General features: G+C 47.5%; 1 protein-coding gene across 2 annotated transcripts in view; it reads left to right on the plus strand.

Moving 5' to 3' along the window:
- The window catches only part of LOC135921864 (zinc finger SWIM domain-containing protein 5-like), a 66,297-nt gene that overhangs the window by 29,561 nt on the left and 22,656 nt on the right, over positions 1-14,080 (plus strand). For both annotated transcript variants that reach the window (XM_065456259.2, XM_065456258.2), the window contains exons 5-11: positions 772-920; positions 1,965-2,115; positions 3,625-3,828; positions 4,688-5,083; positions 9,761-10,003; positions 11,779-11,913; positions 12,844-13,159. In XM_065456259.2, coding sequence (XP_065312331.2) covers positions 772-920; positions 1,965-2,115; positions 3,625-3,828; positions 4,688-5,083; positions 9,761-10,003; positions 11,779-11,913; positions 12,844-13,159 — 1,594 coding nt within the window. The remainder of the gene's footprint in view (positions 1-771; positions 921-1,964; positions 2,116-3,624; positions 3,829-4,687; positions 5,084-9,760; positions 10,004-11,778; positions 11,914-12,843; positions 13,160-14,080) is intronic.

A 14,080-nucleotide genomic window follows, 5' to 3' on the forward strand; every position in this document is an offset into this window, starting at 1 on the left:
CTTTGAGAAATGATCAATCTGATTTACATCAGTGGAAGCTTGTTTTGCATTTATAACAAGGCAATGCCATCTCGCTTTGATGTTAGAATAATTTCCTCGCTTACAGAAAGAAGCCTTGGCCTTTGGAAACAGTGGTGCATTTGTTAGTTTTATGCTAATCTGTCAATTGAGCTTGACAAATTAGGGGTTGACGAATATTTGAAACCTTCAACTAATGAAACAAATATTGCCCTATTTGAGTCGGTCTTTGAATCGAATTGTGACTATTACTAATATGCATATTTTTCAAACAGCTTTTATACTTTGAATTGTCAACTGTGCAATTAATTTAATCTCCATGGCCATAGTAGATGTAAAACACATAAAGTTATGTTTTGGAATGCCATAAATGCCACTCAGGGTGACAGACTTTTCTGGCTAAACCGCTATCACTAGCACTCACCAGTGAGTCGCGAATATGCAAGTAAACTGCTTGTTTGTTTTTAATGCTCCGTTTGTGCTTTCATTGAACAACACTTCGTAATGTGCAGTGCATTGACAGAAACTTAGTAATGTTGTTGACATGATTTACCTAGTGTGTGAAGATTAACGTTGAGCAAGGCTGTTCCTTCTTCAAAGACCATTTGAAAAGCGTACGGTATTTGGTTTGATTTGATCCGCTTTTGGCACTATTCGATGCGTCTTCGAATTGGTCTGAAACATTGACATTTGCATGCCCCTCTTGACATCTCTTGCTCTTGGCATCGTTTCAAAACTGTGCTCTTGCCCCAGGGGCCCCCGACCCTACGGCGGGTGCCTCGGCCGAGGAGGACCACAGCTGGCACCTGGACGAAGAGCAGGTCAGCGAGCAGGTGCGCGCCTTCCTCTCCCAGGGCGGGTACTTCATGGTCTCCCGGCAGCTCAACGCGCTCTTCTCCAAGGTGAGGCCTGCCACAGGCGATGACCCGGTACTTTGCGCTTCTGCTGCAGTAAGCACTTGGGAGCCACATTTGTAACATCGTGTAACATCACGGGACATCATGCTCCTTCGCCTCAGCAAGGCAAATCGGAAAAGTTCTCGTCTCAAGGTTAGGAAGCCTAGGAAAGTGAAAGCAAATTACTTGTAAAAGAACTAGTAAATTCCCCTATTCTTAATTTCCTTGGCTTCATGTGATCTTGCAAAAACAAAATCAGGCCCCTCACTTGCCCTTCTTATTCATAGTCACGAGATTGGTTAAAACAAAGGACCTGTGATATGGACTCTTGTGATATAGATGCTCTACAGCTATTCTGCAACTACATTGCACTGACAGCCGAAATTTTGCGTTGTAAACTGAACTCGTAGTTCACATTATGGTTTAAAGTAATCACGTTAAAGTTAGCATCAGCAAATAGAAACTCCTTTTATTGTGATTGAAGTTAGACTCAAGAACTGCTGTTAAATTAATAAAATGGGCTATGCTTGTGTTTCTTGAGTGCTATCAAGCAAAACGTGCATGAGAGTATTAGCCGGATCCATGGCCTTCAAAAATTATAGTGCCATGCTCAAGGGCGCCTCAGGTGCATGTGCAACAGGCCTGCCGCTTACACGAAGTACACATACACATTATGCCTTTGTTCAAACCGAATTACCCAGAAGAAGGGACGGGGCCGTTGCAGTTATCTCTGTATGTTGCATTGTTGAGGCTCACATCTTTGGAGGGGTACGTGGTATTGGAGCTGCTTAGCACAGTCATAGACTCAGAATTGTGGGGTCTGTGTGATTTGCGCCTGAGCATATATTTCCATACTGTCAAGGCCATTACCATCATTTAAGATCCCAGCATGGCTGTTGCCTTTAAACGCTGAAGAACTTACATTTATGAACGCTACCATGGTGCAGCATGCCGTGCCAGCAACCTGTGGGCAATGTCCTCTATTCATAATGCCTAGCATTTTCGGTTTGGACCCTCGTAAATACTTGCTTCTTGCATTTATCTGTGCAGGTGAAGGAGATGCTTCGAGCGGGCGATTCCAATGGGGCACGCATGCTGCGACTCATCACCGAGCAGTTTCTGGCTGACCCGCGACTCGTCATCTGGCGGGCCCAGGGAACGCCCATGTCCGACAAATGCCGCCAGCTTTGGGACCAGCTTGGTAAGCCTCGTCATTGCTCTTTTTTTTTGCGTGTGTGTCTTCGTGGCTTGCGTGGTACCTATGTTTTGCTGCTCCGACCACTTTTCATGTGCAGTTCTGCAATGTGCCATCACCTTCTAAAGAAGTTTCGGTGCATGGATAACCTGATATAACTGAATTTGCTCGCAAACTGAGCTTGGGGTTTAGAATTGAGGGCTGAGCTGCTTTGGTGGTGGCTGAAGACACAACTGCACCAGGCATCTCACAATTTAAGCAGGCATGCCTAGATTGCTAATAAAGTTATTTATTTTTCGACTCTCATGTCTTGTAATTGATGGCATGTTTTTGTTGATGAAATTTCGGAGGCAGTGGCACAGTCAAACACGACGTTAGCCCCCCGTATTCACAAATGACCCTCAAGTCAAAGCTCAACTCTGCAAACGGGAGCACAGCACTCACCCTTGACTGAATATGACACTGTAGTTCAGCAACGCCATTCTGCAACTCTCATGAAGAGGAATGGGCTGAACAACAAGCCTTCACTCCAATCCATCTGGGAACAAGCACAGATAACATGGTATCAAACTTTCGATCAGGAATTGCCTTGAAGCGTCATTGAATCGCAGCGACTTTATTCGAGGAGCAATGCTGCTATCCACTTTCTTGAAATGTAGTGTTGATTGAAGCAACATGAACACAGGAGTAAAACTGGTGTGAGGCAACACCTTTTTGGAGAACAGGAGGCCGCCACGCTCAGACATTGTGGCATCATCTGAAAAAGCTGATCTAACTGAAGGCCGTGCTTTAGGAAACATGATTCTACCGAGCACTGCCTTCATCTCCCACCTCCCATGAAGGTGTGCTGTTGGCCTTCTGTTGATGATGATGATGTCCCAGCTCGGAATGTACGGGCCGTCTGCTATCCATAAGGTGCTAAGGTTTAAGTTAGACTTATGAAGTCGGGCTTTTATCACATACTAGCTGTACATGCACGCAAAGCCAAAAGACGAGCTACGTCAAAGTACAGCCTCCGCACATAAATGGGGGCCTGGTACAGGACCTTCTGTTACTGCAGTAGTTAATGTTGGCTGTTTCAGCTCTCAATCTGTGGGCAAAAATGAGAATCATCACTATGTCATCATGAAAATAAGGGAAGTATTCAGGACAGTGATGTCACAGTGATGTAGGAGTTAAGCGAGGTGGCTAGATGAAAGTGCTGGCACTAGCAGAAATCAAAACAAAACTTATACACCGCGACACAACAGCGTCTACAGGCAACAGCATTCCTGGCATCGTGCCAGGAGTGCTGTTGTCCACAGGTGCTGATGCATCTAGTGTTATAGTCACACAAAATGTCATGTGGTTGTTTCCTTAAAAGCGAATGATCGAGAATACTTCCCCTACACATTAGCATATCCTCCCTCTGAGGTTGTCATCTCAGTTTTCTCTCTGGGCTTTCTAATACTGTTTTGGGTGACACTTGGAGATTTCCTTGAGTGTGCCTCTAAAACTTGTGCATATATTTTGCAGGCACCTTGTGGGTGTGTGTGGTTCTTAACCCACACTGCACGAGTGCCGAGAAGCAGCAGTGGCGTCAGCTGCTGGAGCGGTGGTCCTCGATGCACATCTGCCCGCTGGAGGATGCCGACTTCCGTCCTAGTGCCACAGGACGCCGTCCCCTCGTGGTCGATGACGATTCTTCTGACTCGTCCGAGGATGACGGCGGGAGCCACGGTGAGTCGGTCACTGTTGGACTCGCATTTGTAGCAGCCGCTTTCGCTTTGTGTACTGTTGGCTTGCAGTCTCAGTTATCAATTTATCCAAGACGTCATGACGGGCTTGAAATTGCTAGTCTACTGCAAGTGCTAAACTGCATGATTTTTCTTGTCAGAGCCATTTGCAGATGCCAAGGTATGCAACACAAGTTCTTAAAATGCTGGTTCACCTGGTTTGACTGCTTATCGCGAAACTGGCTGCTTTTGAGGCTTGCTGGACTGACACTTTGGCTCAGCTTCTATTTGACATTAATTGGACTTTGCTAGACAGTCATATTATTCACTGTATCAGTAGCCTGGTTTAAGCTATCATTATTTATGACTTTGTTCTTGATAAATGTCATATTAAGTCATCAGTCGAGGGTATCTCTCACACCTGCATTGAGTAGTGAAAGTGTTGGTCTTCATGGCAACCACCTAGTCCCAGCGTGTCCACTTTCTGGACTCCTTTTCTCTTGTAAGGCTTGATTTAGCCAGTTTTTTGCAACCTTATGGAATCTTATAGATAATGTTTGAGTCTGGGTCCTTGCAGCCATAGTGTAATACATAGTTCAGTGTCTGGTGCTTTTGCTACTTTTTCAATGTTCATGCCGTGTGCTTTGCCCCAGTGTGCCATTTCATATGCTGCCAAATTCCGTCCTGTTGTTGCATTGTACCATTGTCGTGTTTTCAACCAATCGGAGGGTGCCTGCTGTCCTTTAAGTCAATCAGAGCTGACAAAGTGGCAAATTTGAAAAATATAGCTTAACTGATAGTGTCCAGAAAAGCAACCCTGTACCTTTAAGCCTTCATGAGCCTGCATTCTTGCACCATTAAAGGCGATAGCCGTGGGCCTGGCGGTCACCATGGGGGCAACGCTGGGAGCCACCACCACCCGCGGGGAGTGCCTCCTGGTCCCCACCACGCTGGCAATGGTGCACCACCGCACCACCCGCACCGGCGCTCACGGAGGAGTGGCCTCGTGACACCACCGCGTTCCATCTTCCACCGCGCCCTGGAGGCCTGGATGCTCTCGTGGGACGACCCACACTTGCGCTTCATCTTGTCACACGATGCCTGTGCCGAGCCCCATTCCCACCGCTCGTCCGGATCGTCATCGTCGTCTTTCTCGTCGTGTTCGTCCTCGTCGTCTGTGTCGTCGTCGTCGTCGTGTTCCAGTTCCTGTGCCTCATCGAGCAACCTCTTCAACTCACAGGGTTACCCGTTATGGCATGGTGAGTGGCCCTTTGTCTGCTTCAATTGTAAGTTTAGAATCTACGTAGGGTTGGCAGCCTCTTTGCATATTCAGATTTCCATGCAGTGAGGCTACTGTCTGCTATAAAGATGGGTTACCCTGAAATACCACACGTATTACTAACCAGATTGTAATATGAGAGGCATTCTTATGGCTGTCGAATAAAAAGAAAGATCGTCTGCGCATAATACAATGAAGCAGCACTTGGCTTTTGGTTTCCAAAAACACATTTTAAGTGCATCGAAGGGCCTTATACCGAACGGTTCCAAAAGTAGCAGTTCGTAATCGGCTGCAGCAATGTTTTCTTCTTAAGTGATTGGCCACGGCAGCAGCCTGGCGACTTTTCTGGCTACTTTTTAAGCACCTGCAATGAACTGGTTACCCTTTTGGCTACCTTTCGCAACTTCCTGGCTACTTCTCACTTTTTGGACCTCGAAACCCTGCATTTGACACAGTTTGTTTCGTTCGCTTTATGCAGCGCACGTGATTCACCATCAGAGGTGTGATTTCTGTTTTAATGTTATTCTGCGCAACTCATGCGGTCTGGATTTTTTATTCTACGCGACACGGAATAAAAATGCGCACCACGCGTGTATTGTGTAGAATAAAATTCTAAACAACACATGCGGCACGGAGTTTGCCGGGAAGAGTGCCACAGACAGTGATGTGAGCTTTCACGAGTTTGCGGTATGCGAGCAGGATGTACCGAAGGTAGGTGAATTTACTGGCGCCGAAATTGCTGGGATGGCTACAAACGGAGGAAATTGTGAATGGGATGGCGACAGCAGTGAAGGCTCTCGAGACGTGCCGTCATCAGCCGAAGCAAGAAACGTGCTTTGCCTGCTGCTAAATAAAGTTGAGTGCAGCTGGGAGAATGATTGGCTCAGGTGAGGTGTGAAGCAGCTCGAGGACACCTTTCTAGATCCAAATGCTACCGCAATGCAGACGGACCGGCCTTACGGAGTTTTTCTGCACAGAATAAAATAGCAGTGTTGCAAAAAGGAGCTGGTTGATATCTCTGGTGTGCTTTTTATTTCTTTCTTTGAAACATTTATGAAGAGCCAGTTCAGATGCTCTTGTTGAAAAGCTGGTCCGCAGTGGTGAATCTTTTAGAAAGAACTTGACTTTTCACTAAAATTTCTGCAACTTCACTTATCTCGAAAATCCACTGATCTCTAATCCTTTTTTCCTGGTTTTACTACTTCGAGTTAACGAAGTATTACTGTATATGTGTATATGTGTTTTTTGTTCGCTTGTTTGTTTGTTTGAATTGAAGTGATCTACTTTTTCTTCTTTTTGTATATGTAATAATGTATACCTGTCCTGCAAGGATAACATTATGGCCTGCAGTATGTACTAAATAAAATAAAATAAACAAGTAGAACATGCTTAAATCTACCAGAACTTTGGTAACAGAATATAATACAATAGAAATTCTATATAACAAACACATGTATAACAAATTGTTGTATATAACAAATTAAATCTAAGAGGTTTGTTCACAATGTCAGTGTGTAACAATGTCAGTGTGTAACAAATGGTATGTGCCTGCAACGAATATTGGATCTAGTAAAGCTATTTGGGGGGATGGGGCCAAATGTGATTTCATTATAACAAGGTTCGATTGTATAGTATCTCAAGAGCAGTGGGAGTCCTTGTCCTCACTTCAAAGTGAAGCTACAATGTGCAATGGTGACGCTGTTCGCAGTGTTAGCAGTTTTCCTCTATGGTTAGGTTAAGTAGATGTGTTTCATAAATTCATGTTTGACCTGACCTCACCTCACCTAACCTCATTTAAGCATTATTATTGTAGCTGAAGAATATATTGTTACGTAGAAAGACGCAGACGACAAGCTATGTACAAATATATTTACAAGGAAAATACGCTGCGCTTGGCCAAGAGGCAACAGCCCGCGCTAGCTTCTAAATCGTCGTCTTCGTCTTCTTCCTGCTCAGCTCTTCGTCAGTGGGAGCATACCCCGTAGCACTACCCCCGGCGGCAAAAGCGCCGTCCCGGAGCGACTAAAGGCTGGACTCTGAAGCAGTGTAGTAGCTCTTGAGCCTACTGACGTGCACGACATCACTAGACGCCAGAGTAGATGACGAGGTTGAGCTCACAGGAGCAATTTCATAAGTCACAGGCGTCACCTGGCGCAGCACGCGGTAGGGTCCTGTGTATCGCGAAAGGAGCTTTTGTGAAAGTCCGACGTGACGAGAGGGCGACCACAAGAGCACGAGCGCACCAGGCGAAAACTGCACGTCACGGTGGCGGGCGTTGTACTGACGCTGCTGAGTGGTTTGCGAGTCCGTCAGTCGAGCACGGGCAAGCTGGCGTGCATGGTCGGCGAGAGCGATGGCGTCGCGGGCATACCGTATTTATTCGCGTATAACCCGCACCAAAATGTGAAAAAACGCGTTTAAAAAGTAGGGGTGTGGGTTATCTGCGAATTTTTTACTTGGGAGGGGGGGGGGGGGGTCGGCTTCACCGCAATGTGCGGCGGCCTCCCCGTGTAGTCCGCCATCCCCATCGTCATCGACGCTTGTCAAGCCGATGAAGGGCCAACGAAAGGCCAGCCGGGCCAGCATTGTTGAGCCTCGCGTTAGGCGCTGTTTAGTGTACTTACCCCAGTTTGCACTGTTTGCCTGCTTTGTTTTGGCATCATGAGTGCGACTCGACGGCAGTGTTTCACAGCGAAAGAGAAGCTGAAGATTATAGCCGCTGCCGAAGAAATCGGCAACAGAGCTGCTGCAAGACAGCATGACGTCGACGAGTCGTGCATTCGCGACTGGAGGAAGAAAAAAGAGAGTCTCGAAGCAACGAACCGGGACAGGCGAGCGTTTCGGGGTCTGAAGACTGGCGCGTACCCCCACCTCGAGACGCAGCTTGCGAAGTTCATTGAGGAGCAGAGAAGTCGTGGCCACGCTGTTTCGACTGAGATGGCGCAAATGGAAGCCCTGAAGTTGGCCCGGGAATTGAACATTCCACGTGAGTTTCGTGCAAGCCGTGGATGGCTTCAGCGCTTCATGCGAAGACATGGATTTTCTATGCGGCGGCGAACAACCATGTGCCAGCGGCTTCCTGAAGCCTACGAGGAAAAGTTGTTGAACTTTCAACGATATGTTATCGCACTTCGGAAGGAGCACAGCTATTTGCTGTCTCAGGTGGGAAATGCTGATCAAACACCTGTGTACTTTGAGATGCCGATGGACACGACCATGGAAAAAAAGGGCTCCAAATCAGTCAGCGTGCTGACCGGCGGAAATGCCAAGCTGCGCTGCACAGTCATGCTATGCGCTTTGGCTGACGGCGCGAAACTGCGCCCGTATGTCATTTTCAAACGCAAGACGCTACCTAGCATTCCACTGCCCCCAGGAATCGTTGTGCGTGCGGAAGAAAATTCGTGGATGAACAGTGGCCTAGTCGGTGACTGGCTTCGAGTAATCTGGGAGCGAAGAACAGGTGCCTTGCTGGCACGCCGGTCGATGCTCGTACTAGATTCCTTCAGAGGCCACTGCACTGATGCGGTGAAGGCTCGCCTTGCCGAGACCAGCACCGACCTCGTCATAATACCTGGCGGCATGACGTCCATGCTACAGCCACTCGACGTGTGCCTGAACAAGCCGTTCAAGGCACACGTGAAGCGGCTGTATGCCCAGTGGATGGCCGACGGCCTTTACGCCCTCACACCGACGGGACGCGTGCGAAGGCCTGATATTCCATTGCTGTGCCAGTGGATCGTGGATGCGTGGAAAGCGATACCGGCCGATTTGGTGCGCAAAAGTTTTAAAAAATGTGCGATCAGTAATAGTTTGGATGGTTCCGAGGACGACTACGTTTTTGAGAGTGGCGATGAAGCCTCGGATGGCAGTAGTGAGAGCGGCGACGATTAAGAATCGGATAACCAGTGACGTGGTGGCGGTCGTTTGAATAAATGTTCTGAAAACGAAATGATCACTGAGTGTGAGTTGCATCTTTCTAGCGCTCATTTTTTTTTTCAGGTAAACGTGCGGGTTATACGCGAGTTTTTTTTTTTTTTTTCGCCGAGTTCAAAGTTAGGGGTGCGGGTTATACGCAGGGGCGGGTTATACGCGGGTAAATACGTACTCGCTTGTTGAGATCGAAGCAGGAGGAAGTGCCGTGTCAAGGGGCAAGGTCGGTTCGCGACCGTAGAGCAGATAAAAGGGAGAAAATCCGGCGGTGTCGTGCCGGGAAGAATTATAAGCGAATGTGACGATATTAAGAAAGAAACAGATTCCTGGATAATTATGAGAGAATAACTCTCCAGCTTATTGTAATCTTGTTTGTGGTTTTGGTGCACCATCAATGTCACTGGAAACTGCAGCATAACAAAGACGACACACAAAGAAAGCAGCAGTTGATGGGCATGTTGTCCAGTGTTTCCTTTCTATCTTGGCATATCACCTTTATTTTTTCAACAAACATGACTTATTTCCACTGACATGCTCAAGTGGTTTATTTTTGTGTTTCGTAATCTAGTTTAAAGAAGTGTTGCCAAAAATGCTTGATGCTGAAACGAGTGGATCTTTGGTATCGCCATTTGCGTCGCCTGCGTGGCGCTGCCGCAATGTGTTCCTGCCGGCAGCCTCGCTGCAAGGGAGCAAGTTCAGTGATGGCCGCTTCCACACGTGTGCGCAGAGCCCATCCCGGTGGCGTGCTCGCGGGTGGAGGCCCTGCGCTCGCACGGCTACCAGCAGGAGGCCCTGCGGCTGGCGGTGGCCGTGGTGCGCACCATGAAGCGCCAGCAGCGCGAGTGGCAGTGCCGCTGGCAGGCCGAGCAGGAGCGCTCGGGCATCCACCACCACCACCACCACCATCACCACCACCGGGGGGGACGCACTTCCACCTCCTCGTCCTCCAGCTCTTCGTCCTCTTCATCTGGTGAGTCCCCTCTGCCTCTGCAATGCCGTGGAGCCACATAGAGCTCCCAGCAACAAGAACGCAACGACAGTTCAATTTGCTTTATTTCCCAAAAAGGAGACAAAGAAACTCGAGCAGTTTCGCCCAAAGATGCGAAGCATTGAAAGCGATAGCAAGGTTTAGTATTGTGCTTGAACTCCTCAGACAGTGTTCTAACTATACAACATGTTGGCTTGAAGCAGCAGGCAAAGCAACTCCTGCTGGGGAGAAGGAACAGTGCCCTGGCAGCCACCAGGCATCTTGCAAGGATTAACACAGCAAGCTGGGCGGCTTGGTGACTGAACATATTCCTAGGGGTGGGCAGCATAACCTGGACGAAGGACAAAAGGAAGTACACAATATGAGCGCAGACTAACAACTGGTTTATTTTTTCAAACAAGTGATTAAATATGCAGAGAATGTGATCATGTGATGAAGCGATGCGTACAAGCGGTGAAAGGGTGTCAGCCTATCTTGCCATTCAAAAACTCCGTGTCTTTATCACGCAGAGAGATTAAGTCTGGCTGACGCATGCGCCTGAGTTGACATTCGTGAAGTAGGCTTCAGCAATCTCGCGGTTGATTTGATTGCCATTCTTATACAGTATTTTGGTTTTTTCATCACATCACTTCATCACATGATCACATTCTCTGTATCTTTAATCACTTGCTTGAAACAGTAAACCAGGTGCTAGTCTGCGCTCGTATTGTGTACTTCCTTTTGTTCTTCGTCCGGGTTGTGCTGCCCACCCCTAGGTATATGATCTCGCAAGGCTCGCAGGAAGAGCACCACCAGTGGTGATGGAGGCGTTGAAACTTGGTGGTACATGAGACAGGACCGATGAGAAACTGTCAGCGTCAGGCAGCACCCAGTTAAATATTGAGCAACGCTAGCTTGGTTTCTACTGCTCAGACCAGAGCACACGCACAGCAGCTCGGCGTGAATGCCAGTGTGGGTGCTTACAGTCTGCGGGTGCGCAGCGCTTGGTGGAAAGCAGAATGCTGCCGTTGATCTGCCCCCAACATGATTGAGCCAAGCGTTCAGGATGCGTCCACTACGCTTCATTATTTTTGCTGCCAAATGCACTGGGTGTCCTTGGAGATCCTCTAACCACCTGTTTGCGAACCATGCATGTGCTGTTAGTGGGCAACCACGACTGTGTTCGTTGAAGGAAGGAAGTATGATACTGCAGCACCGCATGTTGTTTTTTAAGGGTTGTAAATACCGTCAGACCTGTTAAATTACAAATTGCTTTGCCTAAATCAAGAGAAAAAATTCATGTTAGGCTGCTTGAAGTTGAGGCATTTTTATTTTTAACGACTGGGAATCATTCAGCAAACGTTACCTGCCCCTGTTCGTTCGCTCAAGGGCTGGTGTCTCTACCAACACAGATCTCCTACAGCAGAATCGCTCGAAACAGCCCTCATTTGTATCACTCTCTCTCCCTCGAAACTCCTGTAAGTGTTGTTATCCCTTATATTCAAGCAGAAATTAATATTCACCAATTTTGAATAGCTGATTCTCGAATGCATTACAAATTGAATAACGGGGACTGTTTGACAAAATGCTTCAGCAAAAGAAAATTACATGTATTTAATGTCTGCAGGGAAGGCACCTCGCAACAGACAAAGTGTGTCTGCTTTGTTTGGTTTATTTCAACAGTATTCTAATTAAGAGTGCGCGTGATTCACGGGATCATGGCCATTTTCAATGCTGACACCCATCCCCTCTCTCTTTTCCCGGACGACTGCTTGCAGGTTTCTCCAGCCTTGCAACGCACAACAACACGGAGGGCTGGGTTGGCCACCCACTCAACCCCATTGGTTCCCTGTTCGACACACTGGCTGAGGCCTCTCTAGTTCCAGACAGCAAGCACCTAGAGTACTTCTACGGTAGGTACTGCAACAGTTCTGTCTTGGCATTTCACCTCACTTTCCTCAATCTTGCACGCAGCTCTGCATTTTCATGTGCAATCTTGCAGCCAACATGGCTTGTATACTATCACAGCAGAACGAAATGCGAATTGAAAAGGAACCAGAGCTACGCAGGTGTGGTTCCTGGCACCTCGGCTAAAAATGAAATCCGGGCACTGCTGTGCTGGTGCAGCATACATGCAGTGCTGAAGACGCTGCCGCAGCATGCTGCAGCTGTTTTTTATTCGTGCACTAGGGTGCGGGCTGTTTGGTCTAATTGCTTGGTCGAGCCTGAGACTTGTCAAGCGTGGCATGTGGAGACACCTTATTATGACGATGATGAGTATACTGTTTGTGTTTTCAGTGTATCACTTTGATTGCAGTGTGCCTGGAATAATATTTCCTTAGTCTGGCAGTATGGATAATCACATGAATAGAGCTCACCTTGTAATGCCTATAACAAAGTTCAAAGCTGTGGAGAACCTTGCAACTTGCATAGGAACATTGTCAAAGATTTTAGAAAGCTTTCATATGTATTCTGAGAACATTTGCTGTGTCACTTGTGAGTGTGCTGGTACAGCTTAACTGATGAATGAATTATCGCACATTTCCTTGCTCCCTTTTAGAGCAATCCAGCAGGTTTTGGACTCACAAAATTTCTCGTACGTAAGAGTGTTTTTTAATCTACCAACAGTTGGCTGTCCACCACTTGTGATGGTGATCAGTGTGCTAGCGGGACGATGGCCTCGGCAGTGGTCAATTGTCGACGGCACCTGCTAAAGAGATTGTTTGCGGACACTAGCACGTCTTTAGAAGTGCCGACTGAAGGATGTACTTAAATATCGACACCACCCTACCTGTTGCAAAATCAAAATGATTGATTTTGAATTGCTAAATGAATTTTTGCAGAATCTCTGCCGGGCCCCAGTGCCGAAGAAGCAGCCGCTACCGGCAGTGGTAGCGGCAGTGGTGGTGGAAATGGCGGTGGTGGTGGTGGGAACAATGGCGGAGGAGGAGGCAACAACAATGGCGGAGGCGGTGGTGGTGGAGGTGGCAACAACAACAACAACAACGCAGCTGCAAACTCGTCTCACCACCCTCACCCGTCTCATGCACCACACGGGAATGGTGGCGGCGGCGGCGGCGGCGGTGGTGCTGGCGGTTCTTCGTCGTCGTCGCCTCCTTCCTCGCAGTCGTCTTCGGCGCAGCCGCGGGAAAGACCCAGGCAAGTTGTTGTGTTGCCATTGGAAATTAGTTGTGGTGAGCTCACACAGGGACAAATCTTGCCGATTAATTGGCTAGAGTAGTGAATAGGTACAGGAAATGTGGAGGCCACCCCCTGCTCTGCTGTTGTAACATTCACAACGCCCACAAAAGAAAATGTCAAAATGCACTGCAATATGGCACCTTTCCTGGGTGACATATACTGGCAGAAGGGATCTAAAGCAGTGTCCATGTTGTTTGCCTTGCACTCCTTCACCCTGAAGTTCCTGTGTACCAGGATACCTGGCGTAAAACGAAATGCAACAACCCTTGTTTGCCGCCCCCCACCCCCCCCCCAAAAAAATTCCTGGCTGCACCACTTTCCCCAGTAACCCTTTCCTTTTACAAAGCATGTGACAGGGTGATATGATGGGATGTACTGTGTAATGTGTCATTGTTGAGAGATCACCAGCCTGGGTTCCTGTACGTTGCATGTTTGTAAGGATCTTTGCAGTTTTTGGAATTGCCGTAGAATATACAAGGGATTAGACATGCGAGCAACTTCAGCTGCATATTGTATGCCATTTACTAGCATTCTGTGCCCTTCAGTTTTGTAAGATGCAGTGGCCACTAATTGTATAGGTGAAAAATCACATAGTGAATGTTCGAATGACTCGATTCATGAATCGAGTATCTACTGTTTTATGTTAATAATGATTGATTTATTGATATCATTGAGATATATGATGTTGTTATAACATCGAATAATTATTGATATTCGATGTTAATAAATTGTTAATAATTTGATCCCCCAATCGGATATCTACTGTTCGATCTACTAACAGGCATCGCGCGAACCTGTTGTGACACTCCAGATTTCAGAACCTTTGACGTGTCGTGCCGACCCTGACAATGAAATGCCTCGTACAGTGCCTGCTCCTTA

This window comes from Dermacentor albipictus, chromosome 9 (genome assembly GCF_038994185.2).
Source record: "Dermacentor albipictus isolate Rhodes 1998 colony chromosome 9, USDA_Dalb.pri_finalv2, whole genome shotgun sequence".
Taxonomy (NCBI): domain Eukaryota; kingdom Metazoa; phylum Arthropoda; class Arachnida; order Ixodida; family Ixodidae; genus Dermacentor; species Dermacentor albipictus.